Source organism: Pseudochaenichthys georgianus, chromosome 5, assembly GCF_902827115.2.
Source record: "Pseudochaenichthys georgianus chromosome 5, fPseGeo1.2, whole genome shotgun sequence".
Classification (NCBI taxonomy): Eukaryota; Metazoa; Chordata; class Actinopteri; order Perciformes; family Channichthyidae; genus Pseudochaenichthys; species Pseudochaenichthys georgianus.
Window position 1 is genome coordinate 9,323,960 of NC_047507.1, and position 25,058 is coordinate 9,349,017.

Below are 25,058 nucleotides of genomic sequence, written 5' to 3' on the forward strand. Positions count from 1 at the left end.
CCCGTGCCTCGAGCAATATGAGTGTTGATATGGCTGCGTGGAGTAGCCTCATTTATGCTGACATATTCTTCATGTCTCAACCAAGTTTCAGTGAGACAGCATATATCAATATTATAATCTGATATTAACTCATTTACCAATATTGCTTTAGATGCTAGAAATCTTATGTTTAAGAGACCACATTTAATCTTCCTGTTTTGTTGCACTGTAGTAGTTGTTACATTTACTTTTATTAGGTTATTATGTATGACACCTCTATTAGGTTTTACCTTAAATTGTCCTTGGGCAGACACACACACCGCTAATATTGGGTATTTTATTGGGTTCGGGATTCCTATGGATGACTGCCTAGGAGAGAGCGCAGAGAAGCGTGTAAGACTGCGACTCCGCCTCCTGGTCTCAACTCCAGTTTGTCATGGATTAAGTCCACAAAGCCATGAAATGTTTGCCGAAATGAGATCTGCACCATCCAAAGTAGGATGAATGCCATCTCTCTTAATCAGACCAGGTTTTCCCCAGAAGGCTGTCCAATTATTTACGAAGCCCACATTGTTTGCTGGGCACCACCAAGACAACCAGCACTGAAATTATGACAAATATAATGTCCCTTATAAGTCAAACCAGCCAAAATATCATGCAGAACATTAGACTATTAATCAACTAGACTTTTGAGAGATGATGAATTGCCATATATAAACATTTTACATGTGAAGTATTCTTTTTTTTGGTTTTCTGGATGTTTTTTTAATTTATTATTTCTGCATTGGGCAATTTAACTTTAAATACCTTTTGTTGATGATACTTACTTTTTCTTACAATGTCAATGTACAACATTTTATAGCAGTGGGGTATTGTAGTAAAGCTTCTTAACTTATTCTAATTATTATTTAAAGGCTGCATAATTAACTAACTTTATTATTAGGCAAACACTTCAAATTACACGTCATAGATAGTTATGAGGAAGATACTATTGTAAAGTCTATATGCTGAAACATTATGATGTATACATAATTATCCAACATGCCACATACAGACATATGCTCATTAGAAAAATAATAGTATAAATAGTATAAAATAGTTATATTGTATCAAATCTTATCATAACAAATATTTCTATCAAAGCAAGCCTGAGTCTTTTCTCAGTGGAGGAAAAAACTACTGTGCCGTTTGTCAACTTTAGAAATGTTATGTATTTCTGACATTTATTGTTAAGTGCAGATTCGATATACAGACATTTGATGAAGTTATCCTAAGAGAGTATTCTATTTAAAGTCATTTTACACCTCCAAACCTTTCTAAAGTCTGAAACTAATAGGATTTCAGTGCAAACTTGTACATATTGTTTGTCCTCCACACCTCAGTTTTCCATTATGAATCATGTTTTAACAGGGTCTCATTTCTCAGATATTTTCTTTGCTTCTATAGCTGCAGGGCCTCACCTGCAGGCTCACTCACACATGCATGATGCAATGTGAAACCTTCGCCTATTCACTGGAAAAAAGGAACGAGGAACTGTGCAAAGCGCCTGCAGTGCTGCAGGTGTGAATATCTGTGTCCTCGCTACCGTGATTAATAGCAATGAAATGTGGGGCTTCTCCAAACACAGAGCTATCACAATATCTCTGACAAAGTCAATCAATACAGTCTGTCGGTGCCAGGAAAAAATCTGAAGAGAAAAAAAGTGTTCATGGGGCCAGGAGTCTGATTTATCACAGATGTGCATTTCTGAGAGAAACGGGCAAACATGACTTCAACATTTGGGAAGAATTATGTGCTATCATGTGGCCATTATAGGGCATGATCTCAAATGGTAGAGAGGTCAGTGTGGATGCATGAAACACACAGGCATGCATGCGTGGGTGTGACTGCACACAAGTGTACACACCTAGTTAGCACACAATCATGTGATGCTCTGACACACCTGCACAAAACATTTGCTCAATAATCACATCTGGTGAAAGATGTAACAATCCGAGTAAAACAGCACATTTACTCAAGTACTCGAGGTAACAACAATTTTAGGGTACTTTACTTAAGTCTTATTATGCCAATATGCATGTTATATTGTTATTCCACTACATTCATTTGACAGCTGGAGTTAGTTATGTTGCAGATTAAGATTATCAAGACACTATTTAAGAAACTATTACATTATTATGTATTCATATTTGCCAATTTAAGATACTTATCAATACAAAACAGTTATAGCAGGTATACATATACGTTTTATTTATTTCTGAAATAAGCTATTAATTTTACTTTTGGGACTTTAAGTATATATTTGATTGTAATACATATGCACTTGGTAGGTTAAATATGCTTTGCATGGAACAAAATGTACTTGCAAATGAGTAATTGTTGTCACATACAAGTAAAAACACTGTTTTCCAAACATAAAGATATGTCTTCAATTGGTTACACTCAACTTACTTAAACAAATGTTTGCCTTTTCCTTATTTATATAATACTCAACTGTAATTGTATCTTATTTGATCAAACATTTGGAGTTGTTATTCATTTAGGCTCACATCAAGGAGGATGTAAAGCGGTTGCAACCTTTTTGAGATGAACCTAGCGCTTCTGACCATATCAATTCTGTTAATGAAAAGTGAACTATTCCTTCAGAATGAGCTTTGATGTTGGGCACATCAAACGAATCAGTTGTTACAGTTGCTACACTCAACAGTTGATTGTTGACAGAGCTAATAAGTATGTTTACAATCATTTTGCAAAGGCACACCTATTAAAACATTATTCACTGGTGGTAAATGCAATGTTAATAAAAGTGTGGGTATAATTAGGCCAACTAATTGTTGGCATTCTTCTTCAAATGCCCTGTGTGAAGCGTGGAGGAAAAGCTGTTTATTACTTCCTCTCTCTTTTTTTCTTTTACATGAAAATCTTGATTTAAGTCTTACTAACTAACACTTTAAATGGAATTATTATGGCATTCAAACCAATTATGTTATTATGGCTTGTTATAATGCGATTACAGAGCCTGATCCCGGTGATTGTCTCTTTAAGAAGCAGTGAGAGTGAGAGGAGGTGGCGGTGCGGTTTCACACCCCGGGGTGGGAAACATGGGCGGGGCCAACCACCGCTGACTGACAGCCGTTCAAAGGCTCTCCGACTCGAAGAACCCACATTGACCAATGAGGTGAGGGCTTGACCCGCCCAGCAAACACAACAGCCAATCACTGCGAGCCAGGGGAGGACCCTGGAATCGCTGTTGTGCATCCAACGTGGGACTACGGAACGATCTCCCAGGGAAAAAAAGGAAAAGTAACTCAAGAAAGGAAAAAACTCATGGTGGTGCTACACGTTCGTAAGGAGGGGGCACTCTATATTGCTATTAATCGGATCGTGGAGATTTTGTGACCGCAGACTGCACCTGATAAGCTGTCGGCTGAGTTCTTCTGGATCGGACTGTGTGTGTTTCAAAGTTGGATTTATTCAGCTAACAGCGGCGAAGTGCTGGGTAGATATGGACGATCTGCAGCGCTCGGCTTGAGAGACCAACGCTGGAGTTTTCGGCACTATTCCCGCGGGTCTTAACTTATATTTTACATTTACAACTTTGTAGTGGACGTGTTGTAACGCAGTGAGAAGTCAACGTGTAACCGGTTTGCAACATTTCAAACTCGCTGCTGCTCTATTGATCAACAGTTACTGTGTCCTTTAACACTTTGCTGTTGCATGTTTTAACAACATGTCACCAAAAGCAGATATCCTATCAAGAAAGTAGTTAAACGACTTTCATGAACACTGTTTTTTAACTTAATGTGACTTAAGGACGACTTCTACTTTTGCTAGTTCTGTGAATCACCTTTGATTTTTTTTTAGCCCGCGTCGGACAGCAGAGGAGAAAGTTGGACCGGGAACTTGTGTCCTAAATGACTTATTACTGGGATGGAAAACTTACTACCGCACTGCAGTTGTTTCTCCTAGCCCACGTAGCACAAGAAGACAATTAATGTGCTCTAAAAGTCTCCCAGTTTTTCCGAAGAGACATTAATATTCAAGTTTGTGGGTGCGAGGAGAGATCTCAACGGCCGCGCTATTAAAACTGGATACAAAATGGCGGCGTCCCTGGGACGATTTGGATATGTTTCTCGATGTGTTTTTTATTTAATTTTGTCGATCGAACTGTTTATCAGTTATGGATTGAGTTCAGACTTGCCGTGTGCCCAGAACTGTACCTGCGACGGAGATGCAGTGGACTGTAGTAACCTGGAGCTGACAGCTACGCCTCTGGACCTTCCTGTCCGGACTGTTTCCTTGTAAGTAAAGCGCTTACTTTGACCTAGCCTATTTATTGACTGGCCCATAAGTGGGTAACAATGTTTATAACGAAACAAAAAGTGCGTAATAACATAGAAAACTTAACCACAAATGTATTAATACGTACGAGACAGGTTTCGATACGGTTTCCTCTGAAGGAATCCTGTATGAGAAGATGTGGTTAGGATTTGCATAATTGTCTATCAAGTGTTGCAGGGTGAGAAGAGCCAGTTGTCATGTGTATTCTTTCTTCATAACAGTAACTTTGAGTACGTTTTTAGGTGTAACATTTAAGTTTTTCAAATGTTCCTGGTGGGACCTCCTTTTACCCCATTATAGCCCCTCGGAGGTCCCTGCACCCCTCTCTGGAAACTAATGGAACAACAAACCACAAGCCATGTTTGTACACACAGCTCTGACCCATCACGTTGTAACTTGATAACAAATTGTTTATGCAATGCATGAATTAAGTTAGCACCTATTCTTTCATAACAAGACAACAGGCAAACTGGTTTCTTTATGTGTTTGACTGTAGGCCAAATGTACCTTTCAGTATCCGTTTTCTTTAATTTAATTTAATTCAGGCTTGTATTCTCATGTATTGTAACAGGTGTAAAGATAGCTGCAGAAAGTGGAACAAACATACACAAAATAGACCACTGTGTTTGTGGACATTATTTATTTTGTAGGTTAAATGCCTTGCTCAAGGGCACATTGACATATAGGGGCACATCTGTGTATTGTGTCTTGAACTTATCCTGTTGGTTTGAACATTATTTTTAAACTATTCTTAAAAAAATCAGTTTGAAATTCGTAGTATAATAGTGTCTTTGAATAAAAGTTGGATTATATTGCAGACATATTGCAGTTAGGAGACATTACAAGATGTGCGCTTTTTGTATCTATCCAAACGTGTATTTGCATTTCCAATGTTCGAATGAACAAACAGTCCCATCAGGCTGAGTAAACAAAATCAGCTACACATGTCATAACGGCTAAGCCCCTTCTTTGCGACAATTGATTTTCAGAAATACACAGCTCTCTGTCCTCCGAATCAACAATTTGTCTCACCTCTGTACATTGACATTTGTGAATCCTCTGTGACAATTGGGCATCTTGTTGCAGAATCATCAGCATCTGTTTGTGTGTGTTTCTTCTGGGAACGTGGGGTTAAAGACCAGAGACCCAAAGACTTCTCTGGCTCCCATGTTCCTGTGTTAGGCAGTTTATCTTCCCCTGGGAAGTAAGGAATGCAACTTTAAAAAAGTCCTTTAAAAACATGAATAACGGCACTTGTGCCCGTGTAGCCTCATTGCCCTGAAGCACCACTTAGCCAAGTTCAAGTGTAGACGCTGTTTATCATGCAAGTACGTAGACACACACTGCTCCTCCTGTTCTCCTGGACAAAGGACAACTACTATTGGACAAATGTCCCGTGTGAAACAGCTGCATGAAACCTCAAAAACGCGAGTCTACTTCTGTTATCTCACACAAACCTTATCGGTCAAGATTTAAGGACCCGCAATCTTGTTGTTTTCAAAGGGAATGGCTTTATGGCTTTGAATTATCTTTTTAAAACACCTAGGTTGAATATTTCCACACCGCTTGAGATAGTCACGTAACGCTGGGACGTGACTCAAAGGGAACCAGCTCAGTTCCTTCGGGGTCTGTAAACGAGCCAGATTAGCAGATGATTACTACACACAAAGAGACAAGTATGAACAATTTGTGGCCCGGTGTGATCCCATTATAAGGTACCATTCGTAGAGTCCTGTCCACTTGAGTGGCTAACATGTCTTTTTGAAAGTTATTTCAGTTTCTGAGTGCTGCCTGTGCAAAACAACGTGTGTAGGTGCTGCTTGTGAGTGTAAGTTATTCTCATACAAGAGGGGAACTAGTACTGTTGAAAGTTAAAGTTGATATAGTAAGTGCTGAGTGCAATAATAATAGCTCATCGTGTCAATGGAGCTCACTGAGTGTCCATTTGCCAAATGCCTTGTTCTAAAACAAAGTGTGTTTGTGCAGATCTACCTTCAGGCATCTGAGCCAAGCTAAATCAGTGTGAAATCAACTATCTCTGTTATGTTTACCCCGGGGAGGGAGCAGCAGCAGCAGCAGCAGTAGTGGGAGGGAGGACAGTATTGGGGACAGAAAACACATGTCACCTAGGTTGACTTCAACAAGTAGCTAAAACAGTACCTATGACTGCATTTAGTAATAAAGAACAAACCCCCCAAAAAGGAATTTGACAAGCATGTGTGCATGTTCCACATCCTCTCTGTTTGCAGTAGTTCAAGCAGAGAGGATAAACCCAGCTTAAAATGAATGGAGATTTCCCACCCTTTTGTGTGGGTGGAGAAGGATTGCGCTGCCATGTATTTGCTGCAATTATCTTTACACAGGCTCTTAAATTGGGATAACAGTAATGAACACAGCAGTGGTACCTCAGGACCTGCATTTGTACTGCAGCTTACAGGGGGAAATAGTTCTTAAGGAGAGTCATCATCTGTCAGGATGTGGGAGTTTTGTGCAGGTGTGGAATAATATTGCTCACTGACAAATGTATTTATAGCTTTTAGTGCACATTTTACAGCTAGAAAGAAGTAGGCTTTGATGCCCCGACAAGTTACACTTCTATGCGTTTGTTTCCTGCCTTAAAGGTGGGGTAGGTAAGTTTCAGAAACCGGCTCGAGGTACACTTTTTGTTATATTCCATGGAATGCCCTTAACATCCCGATAGCAATGAATATCTGAAGTGCTTTGACAAAAAATCCATTAAAAAAAGTCATCTGTAGAAGCCGTAATACTGTAAAAAGTACAACCAATCGATTGGATGGCCTACCTGCCTGTCAGCCTTCCATCGGGGCACAAACTTATCTCGTGCCCTCATTGGTCATGTGCGCGTTCGTGTGTGTTGGAGGAGGGGCTCTATAAGGAAGTGGCAGATTTTCTCCGGTTGTGTATTTTCAAATTCTAGCGATCTCGAGCCGGTTTCTCAAACTTACCTACCCCACCTTTAAGTTTGTGTAATGTTCTTAAAAATCTGCATCTTTAAAAGACGTTAGGATTTAATCTAAGTGGCGTTAGACCTCATTAAAAAAGTTCCATAATGCACTGTATTTAAGTCACTCCAAGAACCAGAGGAGTTAGGCAGCTAGGGGGTAGATCTTCAAAATGTATCCATTGGTAGATATCCTTAAAGTCCAGAGGATGTTAAAAAGTGGATATAGTGATAAAGAGGCAAATCCTGAAAAAACAGACTGAGATAAGATGGATAAGGGTTAGTTGGGAAAAAGTGTGATTGACTACGTTTGGTAAAAACAATTATTTACTGCAACATAGTAACGACTTATTGCAATAATAATGAGCTAATGATACATAGCAAGAAAATCGTTTCTCTCCTTAGGCCTTTGCCTTTTTATGTATGTTTTTTTAAACCTATCCGTTGCTGTTTTACAGCAGTGCTTCTAACATTTGTCAACCTGACCCCGTCTCAGATGTCTGTCTCTTGTTTCTGATTGATGAATAGCCTAATAACATTCAAAGCAAGTTTGCTCTCACACAGTCACATATTCCCTCTCAGGAGTGGTGCCTTATCTTATTTGCAGCCAGAGTAATGTGTATGAAAAGCATTTTTACCCACAGAGCCACTGGCGTAATGGGATTTTGCGAGTTAATAAAAGCATGAACATTACTAATTCTGCTGGCTGAGATTGCTGTGGCTGGATAGAGATAAAGCAGATACGTGTCTGTTTGTTTTTCTGCCAGCGCCTCTACTTTCTCTCCTGGGACTGTAAATCCTTTTGTTATTTATTGTTAAAGAAAGAAGTTTGTCTTAATTGTCCTTTGTTGAAGTTGAAGTCCTTGCATTATTAACTTGCAGAAACTCTGTTGAAAAGCAAGAAGTAGTCTGATCTTGAATGGTCCCCTTTGTAACCAAAGCATTTCCCAAGTGGTTTCCCAAGACTCCCAACGTGCTGGCCATAATGCTTGGTGTACACCCAGCGTTCTTCCGCGACTCGACCCCAAGTCGTAGCCTTAAACCTCACAGTGCAGTCTTATTGGTAAACACCACCCCCAGCAGTTGGTTTTGGCTTCTACCCTCAGGAAATGGGTTTGTGTTGGCGGTTTCCTGACAGGGGCCGGGAGCTCTGCTTGCTGGTTGCGGATTGGTCGGCGTAGGGTGGGGCCACAGATCACCTGGCCTGTGGGCAATATGGGGCGAGGTAGGAGGATATTTTCCACCCACTGCATGGAAGTGTTTTGTCAATGACACGGTCTGCTGCGGCTGCGGCTGGTTCCTTCAGGCTGGTTCCTCTGGTGGGTGAAAGTCCTGTCGGTGGTCAGAAACCTCAACCACTGTCGCACATGTTGTAACACACTGGGAAAACCCAGAGGAAATGAAACATTACAGGACTGTCTGCTTGTATGTCACTATCAGACACAGCTCAAGTGAATTACCACCGCAGGATTGTGCAACCCACAGTGTTTCTATCTTGGCCAAGTACCCCCCTAACCCTAACCGATTTTGTCAAGTCCATGAACTTCATAAATGCTTCTCTCCGCTTAAACAGGTGAACATTTCAGCAGTTGGGGGAGAGAGGCAATACTCTGCAGGGCCGAGCCCATTGTGGTTTCCAGCACATTTCTCGCTGCGCGGCCTTGTAATCTTGTGGTAATGGGAGTGATTATACTAAGTTTGTTTATTGTCATTGTTTCCTTAGCCCTTGTGGATAGATTAAAGTCAAACTCGAGAACTTGGAAGGGTTTAAAATGCTATTATCTTTGGCACAGATTTTAATCTGCTGCTCTTTAAGTTTTCTTTTCCTTATCAGGCTGTTCGGTGTTAAGCCGGACAGTAAAAGCACCACGAGTGTCGAAATGGAAATTTAAAACAAACGGCAATCTATTTTCTGTTGTAATGGATACCTCTTTTAACCGACTGAGATGATTCATGCATAACATTAGCTGTGAACAAATTAAGTAGGACCAGCTAAGGTTGAGCCCTTACTCCAATAACAACTGATAAAGTCAGACTTTTACATGAAGACATGGAAGTGAGCTCATGGCCTCGCACTGGCTTTAATCAAACAGCTGCTGCCTCAAGTCATTCTCCAGGAATCTAGTCAGCAGAATAGATGGCCCTTTTGTGAAGACACTTTGGGGCGCCAAGTTTTTTTTCCCCTTCCACCTTTCCCTCTCCCCCAAAGTCGGTGTCTACAAAGTGGGCTTGATCGATGAATCATCTGTGAATTTTGTACATCTGGTAAGAGTTTGGAAATCTGGAGAAGATGTTAGGGAGAAAAAAAAAAGCGTGACTTGGACGGAGAGGGAGAGGGTCTGCGCAAGTGAAGCAGCTTCTCCCCAGTCCTCCGAGAAGTGAGCAGGGTTATTTCCGACCTCTCCCTGTACTTTCTGATTCTGTAGAAATTAGACCTTCACTGTCTAGACACCCACATGTTCACATATATCTGAAGTCCATTATTTAAACCCTTTTTTTCATCATTGAGTGTAATCTGTGGACAATGGCTCCATGCTAGTATAATAAACATGAAGCGGGGGAAAAGTTGACTAATCAAACCGTTCTTTGCTTTGCTTTGAAGTCGGGAGCGTCGGGTCAACTGTCTGCACAATACTGAAACAATACACTGAAGAGACGTGCCGTATTTATGTTGTTCTTTCAGACGAATTGGGGACGTCGCCCATTGCCTTTTTACTCACGATGAAGTCATGTGGCGCTGTGTGGAACAAACCACTGTAATCCAGTGTTAAACTCGAGACAACAATAGTGTTATTGGCCTCTCGTGAGGAGGGTCCAGGCTGGCGTCGTCGGTGCACAGTGCCTCGGGGGCTACTGCAGACCCTTTTCCCAACCATCTCCCTGTTTGTTTGGAGGGCCCCGCTCCATCCCCATGCGTCAGCCCATAAGCAGCAGCGTGAAGAATGGTCCGTGCACATGGCCCCAAGATGTAACCCGGCTTCCTGCTTTGGAAAACTTCAGAAACAGAGTCACGCTCCCCCTAGCCTCACTGATTTCAAAGGCTGGTGAAGCTCCTTTGTGGAGTTGTGTGTGTGTGTGGGTGTGTGTGGGGGGGGCGTTTGGAATCTGTAATGCAAATGGTGAAATATCCCATCAGCGCTACACTCCGCTGGTCTTGCACCTAAGATCCCCCTGTCGCATTTATCATCACAATTATGACTGAAATGTTGTTTGTCGGCTCATGCTTCTATCCTTGTCAAAGTTGATAAGATATTGTTCTGCCTGTTTCCTTCCTCTGTTTGACTGCTGTGTAAAATGGAGTCCTGGAGCTGGCTTTGTGTACACTCTCACTGCAGTTGCCCGGCTATAAACTGGCCCTTAATGACAGGAAGAGTGTTGTGTGTGTGTGTGTGTGTGTGTGTGTGTGTGTGTGTGTGTGTGTGTGTGTGTGTGTGTGTGTGTGTGTGTGTGTGTGTGTGTGTGTGTGTGTGTGTGTGTGTGTGTGTGTGTGTGTGTGTGTGTGTGTGTGTGTGTGTGTGTGTGTGTGTGTGTGTGTGTGTGTGTGTGTGTGTGTGTGTGTGTGTGTGTGTGTGTGTGTGTGTGTGTGTGTGTGTCTGGCCTTCCGACACTGAGGTTATTATTTGACTAGTTTTTACGATGCTTTGAAATCGACCACATTAAAGGGCCTTCGTCTCCCGGCCGGACTACAGAAGGCTCATCACTGACATCACTTCACACTTTGAGCGAGCAAAGTTCACGCTGCATTTGTCTACGATAGCGAAGGGGGAGATAATGATGATGTATCTCTGTGTGTGCAAGTCCCCGCGCTCGTTCTCCCTCCCCACATCTCCCCTCTCCCACACACACAGTGCTGACTTACAAGAGTAGTGTAATATGCTATGACATCACTCCTGCACTCTCAGATTTCCTCTACTCCCACGGCAGCCATAACACAGCTATGTTTTAAAGGCTTTTAATGAGTTTTATATGTCAGATCAGCTACATGGTCCAGCAATGACGGCCTATTGCAGGCGCTGAGCCCTCTTTTTCTTCCTCAGACTCTGCTTCGTCAGGCAGCCTTGTTTTACGAGTCGTCTTTTGAAGACTTATTTCCAAGATTGAAGCTAACTTTTTAGATTGCTTACGTATCTTTCCCAGAGTTGGCTGACGATCTAGCAACTATTTTTGTTGAGGCTTATAAAAGCAACAATTAAAGATAAAAAGAGTTATTAGGGTCACACATGGGGCTGTTAGCTGATCAACACTGAGAAGAAGCACCACTTTCAATGTGGTTGTATTTACCACGGATGTGTTCATAAGTTTCTTGGAAACAAAGCACTTAAAGTCACACAAAAACCACTGATCCGCGACATAAATCAAAGTCGACTAATCCTCATTTGGATTTTTCTTGATTACTCATTTAGCTCTAATCACAAGTAGCAATTGTTAGACACTCAGAAAACCCAGAGTTCTGCATATTCACCAGAGAAAAAGGAAACCGACCGCATACCGGAAATAAACAAACTTGTTTTTTATTCTTGATGGACGAGTTCATCTTAAGAGTAGTTGATTGTTTAACTGATTGGAACTCGTGGCACAGCTTCAGGGCAACAAGCGGTTGATTATTTGTTGTTTCTGACATTTGCCTATTTGGGGTGTTCTTGTTTTGCAGCAATGCTATTTCCCTTCTTGATATTTAACAGTCTCTCACTGTTTGTGTTTATTGTTTGTAAGGTGTGGGGAGGTGTTTGGGTGGTGGCGGGTGTTTTGAGTTGGAAGGTGGAAGTGTAACCGCACCTCTTTATCCCAGACCGGCCCTCTCGTTTCACGTTTCCAGCTCTGCCGACAGAAAGAGGTTGTGCTGACCTTTGTGCTCACTGATGGCAAGCAGTTTGTTAAACACAGTTGAAGTGTTGGCGAGAGCTGCTTAGAACAGATGGTCCATGGTAAACGGGGCCTGTTTTTTATATTTGTGAATATTTTGTAGTTTTAACTTCAGAAATGTTGTCTTGGAGTGTACCGGCAGTACAACTATACGATGTTTCTGTGGTTAAAACACTTTTTCCTCACAAAGGGATGAATGCCACGACTGCACCTTTTCATTATTTTGAGTAAATACAAATGATTTAAAAAGAATGTGCCCACCTGGCTTGGCACCAGTCAGAACGGCTTGACTTCAGTGGGAAAGTAAGCATTTGGCTCAACATGCGGCCTTGAATTATCACACACTTTCTTCGGTTAAGTACCTGGCAGAGAGATCTTTTGATTTAGATCCTGCTGACTAATCTCAAACAGTCCTGCCCATTTGTCTAAACTAGTTGTACCGTACAATGGAATGCTGCGTTTGAAGCTTTAAGTGAAACTGCTTTGTAGTGTTTGCCGTGGTTAATCACAGCGACTGTTCACATCTCGATATATCCTTCCCCCCCCCCCCGGCTGGTTAAATAATATGACGTAAACCTGTGGAGGTCGCCGGTTTGTTCTCTCTGTGTGTTTGTTCCTGACAGTGTTGGTGTCTACATCTCTCAAAGTCCAAAACTCTAATGGTTTCAAGGCTTCTTCCAGAAACGGCATGATTGTAAGGTCACTTTCTGGAAAGCATTAACCACACATAGCACTGGAGTCCTCCCCTCCTTCCACAGCAGTGAGGGGGGAAGGTAGAGGGAGGGAAATGGGTGTTATCACCATCGCTTCATACAGTAGGTGTTAGAAAGCTGTGAAACTTATCTAATCTGATAGGCAAGAAAATAAAGAGAGTGAGATGAAGGGGAAAAGTCTCAGTTGTGTAAACACCAGCGGTGACTGAGAAAGAGGCACATGCATGCTTGCACACTCACACAAAGGGCCCGTTCTGTTTGTTGCCGTGGCCTTTAGCACCAGTACGGCAGGTTTGGCTCTCAAACGTGACTTGCCTTTCTTTCTTAGTCGTTCTGTTTTGCCCAGTTTTTTATTGTAAGTGTTGAGATTGAGGAGCTATGAATATGTGCATAGCCAATTTCCTCCACCTTAAAATGCTAGATAAAAAACCCCTTTGGAGTCGGTGTCCCTGGATACATCTTTTATACGCTTGTAACTCAAGGTTCACTGGGTAAAATATCTCAACCTGTTTTGTGCCAAAAGCAGGTTGATAAAAGCTACAGATTGCTCTTCCAGATGACACCGCTATACCAAGTTCAACTTGTCTGAGCCGTGTGTGTGAATTAATGTACCTCCAGGCAGAGGCGGCCCATTGGAAAGCTGTCATTTTTCACTTAGCTCCACCATAACGAGGTAATTGCCTCCTGTACAACGATTTATGGCGCATTTCCACTGCAGCGGGTAGCCCCGTTTAAGCGTCCTCAAGTGGCCAGGCCAGTTTTTGGTGGCCTTTCCATATAGCGTAGCACCGGCTAGCGGGTACTTTTTCCTCTTTTTCCGGCCCCATAAAATCGTGGTTCTATCAGGCCAGGGCTGAACTAGTGACGTCAACACTCTCGACTGCTGATTGGTCAGAGAGAATCGTCACAAGATCGTGCGTGAGATCATCCCTAGCGTTGCATATATATATATATATATATATATATATATATATATCTAGATCTAGAAGCAAGCTTGCATCATTTTTATACACAGCATTTTTGTAAACGGAGGAGCTACAAAAATGGCAACGTCAAAGAAAAGCACACCGTGGTCGACGGAGGAGTTGATGACGGAGGAGTTGATGACGGAGGAGTTGACGACGTTCCTAAATCTCATTGGGGATGATAAAATCCAGCGGGAGCTTGACGGAACAACTCGAAATGTGAAGCCGATCGCCCCGCCTACACTGCGTTGCTACCCCAGGTCCTAAACTGTAATGGAAATGTGCCACGGCCTCGGACGGCCAGCGAGGCAGCCCGAGGCCTGAGCGAGGACACTTAAATGGGGCTACCCCGCTGCAGTGGAAATGTGCCATTAGTGAACTGGGTTGCAATGTGAGGCTCCCCAGTAAATGACCTTCACATCCTATGCTTTCAAAGCGTAGTTTGGGATCGACCCGCCTCAATAATGGTACTAGTTTTCTATTTTGTTTTCGAAGCTGGTAATGCCCTCTCGGTGCTGAATCCTTATTGGCAACCAGAAGAGAAAATGGGAGCTTTTCGTCAACTGTAGTGTACAGCTTAGGTTTGCTGGATTGATGGAACAAACACATATGTGATGGTATGGTTGGTTACTTAAACATTTCAGGATGTCCCATGTCGCAAAAATGACAGTTCTCTCTGACCAATCAGTGTCTGCTTGCTTTGAACCTTATTAGAGGCGGTACCCAAAAAAGTATCATGTATTATCCCGGCTTTTGCTAATATAAATCCAGTAAAAGATAGGTTGCGTGCATCTGGCTAATCCAGCAACACACATGCTCAGCTCCCTGTCAGGCCAATGCCTGCAGGCTAGACACATGCCCTGCTATTATCTCCTCACACCCCCCCCCCCCCCACACACACACACACACGGGCAGGGAGGAAGATTTGCGGAGCGAGGCTGTCATTATCTGCAATCAAACACAGAAGACAAGAAAGGGAAATCTGTCAAGTGGGGTGGAGATTGAGATTGATGGGCATAAACAGTTTACATCGTTTACAGGCCTTTGCAGCCTCCTCACATTTACCTCCATAATATCCATGCCTACTTCCTCTTAAATGAAGAATTAATGACATGAAGTAACAGGGTTCAGCAGCCCCTAAACCCTCTGCGGTCTTTTCGTGGGACAAGAGGATGAGGAATGTGTTGCATCAGGTAAAAGTGTCCCCAGTGTCTGGGAACAAGCAGCCAACTCTCAGCAGGCCTGTGAAGCATTCCTGGGCCGTCTCTCACGTATGGACAGAGGGATGGAGGGGCGGGGAGGCGAGCGGCTCGGAGCTGTGGGCTCCCTTTGTCTCGTCTGGCCTCACCCCAATGCACAGGCAGCACTCTCACTGCAGCCGTCTCTCTGCCAACTGACCAGCCGCATGCCAGCCGGGCAGGAGGTGTGTGACACAGATAGCACTTGTTTGTGCGTGAAGTACATTTGATTCATGTGCCGTGGGAAGCTCAATCCAAAATGCGGTGTTCGGTTGGTTCACCCCCTCCTCCCCACTCTGTGACGGTGGTAACGCTATATCACCGGACAAGTCGCTCGGCGATAAGCCTCCGTGCAAGTCAAGTGCCAGCGATTAAATACACTGTTTGCCTAAAGTGCAAATTGACTAATGCAGATGAATGGCCTGCGGGTGGTGTTTGGAAAGTGAGCCAGGAGAGAGAGACAATCTGTATCGACAGTATTGATCCGGCTCTCCGAGAAGGCCAGCCCAATGGATGTACTGCAGTGTTTTCAGACATACTTAATACGGACGTATGAGGCCGTTTGTCAAATGGGAGACATAATTGGTGTCATCGATCAGGATCTCTATTCAAACAAGTGAAAAATGGCAAGGACAAATACAAAAACAGTTATGACAGATATTGTGCGTGTTTTTAAATGTCATCCTTGTCTGCGCTGAAGGTTCTACATTTGTATTTACATCTCCTCTTGTCTTCTCTTTTTCCAGAAATCTTGGCCACAACAAGCTGACCTCTATTGATGTTGAAGCTTTGGACAACCTTCCCAACCTGAGAGAGCTGTAAGTAGTCACAGACAGAAGACCATGACATGGCCCTGTCTTTTTGTTTCTGTTGTGAGGGTTTGCTCTGAATGTGGCCATTTCTTTTAGCGTTTTATCAATGACTTAATTCTGACAAACGGTGTGCACTCTACTTCCTAGTAACGTCCTCGTATGTGTTTCCTTGAACTAAGTCCAATTGAGAATAAAGTGGTGGTTTTCTATATTAAGCCTCCGCTCCACCACCCGATACTGTGGCGAACGCTGGCCTTGTAAATATTTGATACGGTGAGGAGAGGGCTTGGCTTTGTGTCAGTCAGCGCCAGTACTCAAGACACACACACACGCACACACGCACAGGCTAACTGGTGATACACACACTGGTGACATCTCTGGCAGGTCATACGCTCCTGGACATCTGTTTTACTCCCGTGTTATTTTGGTCTTTTAAAAGGATGACTTGCTCTGCGTCAGAAGTGACAAGTCGTGTGTTAGATATTTAATTCTCAAATCGATATTAAAGTTTTTGATTGAATCCATCTTCATGAGAAGTGTGGAATAGCACCAAGGACACTGTGTAATCTCAGCTATAATGCACATGTTGTATAGAAATTAAAACGTCACTAACATAGGTGTAGCTTGGCTTTAACCCAGGCTCTATGCTAGTGTCTGGATTTTGAGATGTAACAAAAAATGACTACTTAAATTCTTTTCTGCACTCTTCATTATTTTACTTTTGGAACTTTTGACTACTTGAAAATGCCTGTGAAGTCCTCTCACCTCATAACAACATATCATTCTTGTGTATGTCTTTATTTGTATTTGTTGTTCTCTAACCCACTGCTTTGTCCCTTTCAGGCGGCTGGACCACAATGAGCTCATGTCTATACCAGATTTAGGACAGGCTGCTTCCAAGATTGTATCTCTCTACCTGTAAGTACTTCCTTTACTGCTTCTAGTGCTAACAGTACCAGAATGATCTGGCTCTCTGTTTCTGTATTCTAAGGTCACTGGCCTCCTTGAAATGCTCCTGAAATAGTCTCTTTACGTGTATGGACGATGCATATGCCTTTGCAGAAGCTGGCTATGAATGTGACTGTGCTACACTGATCTACATTGGAAATCTCTCCTCTTGGGCTCTGTTGGCGTAACTATTGAGCTCTGTATGTGCTCAAGTAACTGACTGCTCTTGTTGGCTTGCCATGTGCTTGTGTCTACAGTGAGCAGTGCTGGCTGCTCCGAGTGTCAGCTCGTTTATACTTCGCTTGCTCCCGGTTGTGAAACTGTGCCTGTGGGGACTGCCTGCCTGCACTGGCATCTCACTCCAGATTTACTGCCTTATTTAGGTGGGGCGTGTGAGCGCTTGTGGACGTCACGAACGTCAAGTTGGTAGTTTATCAACAGTTCTTACGCCGTTGAGGGAAAGTCATGCGGTAGTGTGAGGACTTTATTCAAGTTGCACTCTGGTTGAGTAAATGCTACCTCTGAGGGAAATGCTCAAAAAGGTATCATGTTCCCTTTTATGATTATGGTGATACTTGTTCATCACACTTTTTTAGTTGGATGATACATTTGAGATAATGAAGTTATAATAACTGAGCTACTGCCACTTGAATGGGATTGCATTCATATAGCGTCCGACCACTCAAAACACTTTAAAATGACATGCTAACCCTAACCCAGTCACACACACGTTCATACATCGGCCTTACGGAGCAAGTAGGGGTTCAATATCTTCAACATGCGGACTGGAAGAGCCAGGTACATGACCACTAATCCTCCAGTTGGTGGAAAACCTTCTCCGCCTCCTGACCCGCCCTAAATGGTTAACGCCATACTTGCGCAAGGCAGACCTCATTATTCTTTCAACACTTTCATTGAAGTCATTAATGTTAACTCAGTAGCAACAGTTTGCTGTGTTGTTATGATGCTCAACAATGTCTAAAGGAATTCAAACACAGTCCAATGAACAGCTTACAAAGGTGACACCAAAATAGGCTTAAGATAAAAATTCAAACGGCTTAAGCTGATAGGAAAGCTTATAACAATCCTTATGACAAGATAAATGGCGATGCTTCATGGTTTCTGATTACACACTTACACCCACACACACTTTTGTATGATCTGTTGTGTTGACGGTTGTTTCCAGCGTGCCGTAGCTTTTTCCATTTGTGTGACTCGGAAACATTCTAGCATCTAACTCAACCTGAAACAAGACAGTTAAACTCCCCTAAGCTAGCGCAGTGCTAACCGATAGCATCTCTTCACACCTTGCTCGCATGCCGGCCCACTGCCTGGTGGTAAAGCGTGCAGCTGCTGGTTCCTGTAATGTTGCTCAGAGTCATATCATTTTCAGTGGTGAGTTACACCTTTGCACTCCTGATGTCTGACCGCTTCTCAGAATTGATTGTGATGCACTTATGTGGTCAGACCATTTCTGTAAGCTGTGTGTACAGTTATTAAAGGGGAATTTGAGGTTTGATTAAGCAACGCTGACATCTATTCCCAAAAGTGTTGAGCTTTTGTTGATGTGGTTTCTTATCCGTCGTGATCTGTAGCCCAAACTCCTCTTCTGGTTGGAGTTCACCTTAACTTACACAAACCGTGCAGAGCCAATCCCCCAAATGATCGGGGTGTCTTTTTTTGGCCTGACTTGAGGCCTGTTGCTAGGGGAAGGCCTGCAGGCGGGAGGCTGGAGGGAGGGTCAGATCTTTACAAAGCCAAACAGCTGAAGCGAAGGCCCGCTGAAGCACTTGCAGCTGCAGCTGTCAGTCACATGGCTTACAGTAAAATGGGTGACAGTGAGAAGGGGAGGAAGGATGAGAAAATAGGGAGGGAGGAAGGGACGGGGGATGTGAGTAGTGTCAGATCAGGGTGACATCACCAACATGTCGAAAGAGGAATGGTGGAGGAGGCAGCAGGAGGGTACGAAAGAAGGCGAGCTCATGCTTAGGGCTATTCCCAAAATGCAATGCTCAGCCTCCCCCTCGCCAACCATCAAGCACTCCGTAGTGAGACGGTGTGTGTGAGGCTGGAGTGTTTCTGTGCCATTGGTGGAGTTCGTCTGGAATGTCGCCTGACTACAAGTTTGTGCGAGACAGTGGTTAACACACACACACACACACACACACACACACACACACACACACACACACACACACACACACGGACGGACAGACGGAGAATCTGTCTTCAGACCCTTATCCCACAGTAAACCCGCTGAGGTCCCATTATCTGCGGTTACACGAGTGTATCAGTGGGCTGATGTTAAACGCCAAGTTTCCAGGATTTCTGGCATTCTAATTGTTCAATTGAGTAAATTCCTGCGGTGACGGGCGGTGCTGGGAAAAGTAAAAACATTTTAATCGTATATTTTTGGTTTTAATTACTGCAAGTATCCTACTTTGCCACTCGCTGGACTCAATAAAACACCTTGAAATAAGTTATTATTATTATATTTTTTTTCGGCAGAAACAGAAAGAGACATTTCAAAAATAAATATGGTTGCATTTAACGTGTGACGTGTAAACAAACCTTTTTATAGACATTTATCATTATTTCTATTAGTAATGTTACTAAATATTACTTTTTATTTCAATCCAGCAGCTGTCAGGGTTGCTCATTTTTAAAAAATGTACAAAGATAATCATCAGACTGAAATGTTATCAGCACGTTGCTATTTGAAGCTATCTGACTCAGAATCTCCGAGAGCTGACACTTACAAAGAAGCCGACTCACTCCTGTGGACGAGTCCCATATCGGAAAATATAAAATAGCTCAGCACTATTAAAACAAAAATAAAGGAGTGAGCTGGACTTCTTTTCCCTGCTTCCCTTTTCTCTTTGTTTTTAATCTCATGCTTGGTTGAGAAGTGACTTTTATTTGGCCTGTGCTCCGCTTCCTGTAGCTTTCATCCCCATCCTTAAACTGACATGTCCAGCAGTTCTTTTTGATTACTGCCGTTCTCCTGGAATTCATTAGGTACAGATAAGCCTGACGTTATGAGTGAAGAACTGTAGTTGAAGCTTTTAAACTATCATAGATCCATCACAACAGAAACATATCATCAGCAACACTCTTAAAATAAAAAGTCACAGGACAAACCAGCCAAATGCCAGACTCCCACAGTCCCACAATGCACTTGGTGAGCCCAGCGCCACCCCGCAGACTCCCAGAATGCCTCAGCAGGATGCCCAAAAAAACAGTTTTAAAAACACAGTGTCAAAGTGACAGCAGAGCAGCACAAACTTTCCCATTGTGCTCATCGCCGGGCCAGCCGACATCAAAGCGCTTCTTTAAAACAGCTCGGGGTAGAAATCATATGGCCCGCTGGATGATCTGATTTTGAAATAATTCTCCTTTTGTCCCCGCCGCCGGCTTCAAGCGCGAGGGACGGGCCAAACCCAGAGATGACACTGGAAACCGTGGAATGGGCTCGCTAGTGTAAACTGCTGTTGCACTTTCCATACATCAAAAGAAGTGTCAAAACGAGCCGGCTCATGCTAATCAGATGGTCAATGGGGCGGGGTAATGAGATTTGGAATTAAGTGGAATCAAGGCGAATAAGGCCCCCGGACATCAAAGGGAACACGGGTGAGCCGAGCGCGTCTTTATCAGAAATGTCCCCGGCGGTATGATAATCAGATTTTATAAACGCTACTATTGTATGCGCGGACTTCAAACGCGACAAGGCTTTATCCGTCTCTCACACACAGCTGGGCCCTGACTTTGGGAGGGAGGGAGGGAGGGAGAGAGAGAGAGAGAGGATCTGGGTTGAGTGGTGTAAAGGAGAACGGGGCGAGAGAACGAGTGAGGGAGGTCGGCCTCTCCCACTAGTTTGAGACTGATCTGTTTTTCCCATCAAAGGTCACCAGCTGTTGACCCCTCCTCACCCCTTCATCTCCCCCTCTCTTTCTCCTCCCCCATTCTTTCCCTCCCCTCTTTGCTCAGGCTCACTGTAGCCACTGTCTGTTGCTCTGTCCCATGTGTGCGTCTGTTATTTGTGTGTGTGTGTGTGTGTGTGTGTGTGTGTGTGTGTGTGTGTGTGTGTGTGTGTGTGTGTGTGTGTGTGTGTGTGTGTTTGCCCAGGCCTGCTTGCATGGCTCATCCTTAACCATTTCTGCCACTGTTTATTCAGGTGGGCCACTGTGGTGCGACCCCTCCTCCGCTCAGACACCAATGAATATCTGTGTGTGTGTGTGTGTGTGTGTGTGTGTGTGTGTGTGTGTGTGTGTGTGTGTGTGTGTGTGTGTGTGTGTGTGTGTGTGTGTGTGTGTGTGTGTGTGTGTGTGCGTGCGTGCGTGCGTGCGTGCGTGCGTGCGTGCGTGCGTGCGTGTGTGTCCTGGCTGAAGGCTAGAAAGGAAGCAGGAAGGAGGGACTGACCTTGTTTTGACGAGTTTGACTGGTGGAACACCTGCTCTCTCTCTCTCTCTCTCTCTCTTTCCCTCTGGCTCTCTCTGTCACACACTCGCACACACACCTTGCTGAAAAGTCAAGAGAACAATCTCTGAACTTTAGAATGAAGGAAGTCTTTTGTCAAGTCATTTTCACATGCTGTCAAACTCTATTGGTTGAGGTAATTGATCCTACATACAGTTGAGGCGGCTTGTGATGCAGGTCATAGAAACACCGCCTGTTGTGTCTCATGCCTGCATATTGTGGGATGACTTGACTTTGGGTCATCGGTGTGGATCATCAGGTTTGGATCCATTTAGGACAGCTCCATGTTGGGACATGAGGGCATAATCGCCGGGCCTTGGGGAACAGAAGGGATTGAAATACCACATCTTGCTTAAAACCAACAGCTAAAGAACAGACTTTGTAGCTTCCACATGAAGGAACCCCCAGTACATGAAGTCATGGCTGTTGTCATACACCTTTTCACGAACCCGTTTTACACAGAGATCGCTGTAATACCCTTAAGATATCCTGCCATGCTGGCTGTCCCAGTTCAGCTCTGTGACTATCTCTGTGGCGGGCCGAGGGTAAGGGTTGGAACAACACTGTCCCCCAATCTGTGCTCGTACCCTTTGTACCACGCAGAATACAACATTCCCTCTTTTAATAGGCTATGTGAAAAGAGCTACTCTCTCACTCGTTAGTCGTGGCTTTTTTAGTTGTTGTTTTTAGACCAGTCGGGTAAATGAAAGTGATACCAAATGAAATTCCCATCCCTAGTTAGCACCCAGGCATGTGTCAAATGTGGCACCCGGCAAAGGCTTTCATGTGTGCTCAGATAACACTGGCTATCACGCTCATGTGTGCACATACACGTGCACACATGCCTACACAGACACATAGACCTGCTGGAGCAACATGGATGCCTGTGTGTGTGTTCAGTGTTTGTCTGCTTTGCATATTCTATATGTACTGTAAACACCTGTCGTAAGTCTGCCTTCTGATTCTCCAAAATTAAATTGTTAGTCTAACACGTTCTTGAGTGGAGAACCTTCAAATTGGAGTGGAGAAACTACCCATTTTAAACGTAGAAGGAAATGCAATGTCCCCCTTCTGGTACAACGAGCTTCATTTTCAGATTTCACACCAATCAATTTAGTCATTTAAATTTTTTGGGAGCCTTTTCAAGATAGTTGAGTTTCCCTTCTTATTTATTTAGTCAGTACTTCCCACTCGTTTGTTATTTGGCTAGAACTTCTTGAAAGTCACACAGCCCTCTCCCCATTCCATCACACACTGAAGTACTCCAAAAACCCCTTCAAGTGGCTGTGGTTGATCACCGAGGCCCCGTCCATCTAGATTTATTTTGCGTCTAAGCTCTGAAGCACAGGTGTCCTTGGGATTGTTTAAAGAAGGCCAGCCTCTGTTGGGAAGCTCTTAAAGTACACACTTTGTGGTGGATGAAGAGCACTTTATTCTGTGTGCTCTGCTCTCTTTGTGTCTGAGAGTGGGTTTAGAGAAGGCGGGGGGTTTGGATTGTCTTCTGTTGGTGATGGGGAAAGGACAGTGAAGTTGAGCAGGGTGATTTATTTTCAGGCTGTGATATGGACACTCGGTAGGGTGGAGTTAGAGGTCTGTGAGTGCAGTTGTTTCCACACTGCCCTAATGCTTTTTTGTATGTGTTTTTTATTTTCCAGCCATCATAATAAGATCCGCAGTATAGACGGCAGGCGGACCGGAGAGCTGGCTTCTGTGGAAACCCTGGACCTGAGCAACAATGACATCGCTGAGCTGCGCGGGCACTGCTTTCCTGCAGGCCTGCAAATCAGACACCTGTAAGTACAATATCTAATTATGACTGTGACACCATCTTTAAAAATAAAGGCACTTCAATCAAATAAGATGATATTTAACTTAAGGGGTCAAAATAACGTTTTCTAGGGGAAAATCTCCCTAATTAGTGCAATTCAGCATTAATATCTTATTTTTACTAATATATAATAATAAACAGTTTATATTGTAATATGCAATATATATTGTTGTTCAATGTGCACATGATTACTTTAACTAGGTTTTTTTATAAATATGTTTACTTTAATGTATCTTTTTATTGCACATTCTTACTTTAACTTTAACTAAATACTTCACATTCAAATATTTTGTAGATTGATTTCGTTCTGCAAAAGAGCAACTTTCATGAAAATCAATTTCCCCAGGGATACATATAGTGATCTGATTCTGATTTGTATCCAAAGCTGCATAAATGTAATGGATTATGATGCAATATTTCTTTTTAGAAACGGGGCCCTTGAGGTTTGTTACAACTCTCTAATGCCACATTGTACGCTGTCTGCCTTCAGGTACCTTAGCAACAACAAAATCTCTTTGTTGGAGCTCGGAGCTCTGGACCATCTGGGCGCGACTCTCCAGGTCCTGAGACTGAACCGAAACCGCATCAGCCAGATCCCCGTGAAGGCCTTCCAGCTCCCCAGGCTCACCCAGCTGTGAGTACCACTGGATGCCATCACGATGACAACACACAGTTATGTTTCGATCTGCAAAAACTAAATATTTCTGTCATTTTAGCCTGAAAATGATCCCAATTGTAGCCGATATGAAGACATTATGGAATTGGAAGTATTTAAGAGTTGAATTGAGGAGTCGTGTCTGTAGATCGAGCTCTGTGTGTTTACCGTTTAGAGCGCTATTAGTGTGAGCTACACCTTTAGGGACGGATAAGGTCTGGCTAGGCAAACACCGGAGCCACATTATTAGTGATTTATTGCCTTCTTCAGTAGTCGGCTCATTCCCTGCTCCATTATCTTCCTAAACCCCCCCTTCGGCCTAGCGGTGAAGTCGACCAATTTGTACCTCAACGCCTCCTCTCTGGAGACCCAACGGACTCCTGCCATGGGAGTCTTCCCCCATTGTGGCTCCAGCAGCTCCCCCAGGTGCCTCTTTGTTGGACAGGTGGTCCCAGTGACACTTGTACAAACTTATGAGGATGTTTATCTTATCAACCTGAGGGCTTTTAAAACCTTCGCACACACATAGCATATGTACAGAATCATTGCAGAGAGGTCTCACGCCTTTATATGCAAGAATAAAAGAAGCTGGTGTTAGATATGTTATAGTTAAATTGTTATTTCATAAGTTGTTTGTAAGCTACAGCCTGTGGCCTCACGGCACAACTGGAAAGGACACCACTGAGGAAAGCCTGTTCATCTGGGGGTTTGTTCAGGCTACAGGATTCCTTAGTTTTGACTTCAGTGTGATGGATGGTAATATAGAATGAGGGTGAAACATTCCTCAGTCAAAAAGAGAGTGGAAAAAAGTGTGTTTCCTGCTTTAAGATGTGGGTAATATTTTGACAGATTTTTACTAAGAATGATTCATTGCTGTACAGTTTTTTTCCCATGATCAGTTTGATGCATTTCTTCTGTCTGTCCCGCAGTGAGCTGAACAGGAACCGTATCCGTCTGGTGGAGGGTCTCACCTTCAAGGGTCTGTCCAGCCTGGAGGTGCTCAAGCTGCACAGAAACAACATCAACAAACTGACCGACGGCGCCTTCTGGGACCTGGCCAAGATGAAAGTCCTGTACGTAAAAAACAAAACAAACTGAAACGGTATCTTATATATTTACGTGAAATGACAAACGTGTCAATTTGATTCTTTTGCACAACTGTCCCTCCAGCTCAGAATTATGAACACTTTTACAATCAATTAGCGCCACCTAAACTGACCAGTTACTAAATACACTTAAATACTCACCTACCAAACCATATAAGGGCTTTTTGTTCCT

General features: G+C 43.4%; 1 protein-coding gene across 1 annotated transcript in view; it reads left to right on the top strand.

Annotated features, from left to right (window-relative positions):
• The first annotated feature begins 3,241 nt into the window (after nt 1-3,241).
• lrig1 (leucine-rich repeats and immunoglobulin-like domains 1) overlaps nt 3,242-25,058 on the top strand; it is a 37,101-nt gene continuing 15,284 nt past the window's right edge. The window contains exons 1-6 of the mRNA XM_034082349.1: nt 3,242-4,280; nt 15,808-15,879; nt 16,717-16,791; nt 22,953-23,090; nt 23,616-23,759; nt 24,710-24,853. Of these exons, the coding sequence (XP_033938240.1) occupies nt 4,078-4,280; nt 15,808-15,879; nt 16,717-16,791; nt 22,953-23,090; nt 23,616-23,759; nt 24,710-24,853 (776 nt within the window). The 5' untranslated portion in view covers nt 3,242-4,077. The remainder of the gene's footprint in view (nt 4,281-15,807; nt 15,880-16,716; nt 16,792-22,952; nt 23,091-23,615; nt 23,760-24,709; nt 24,854-25,058) is intronic.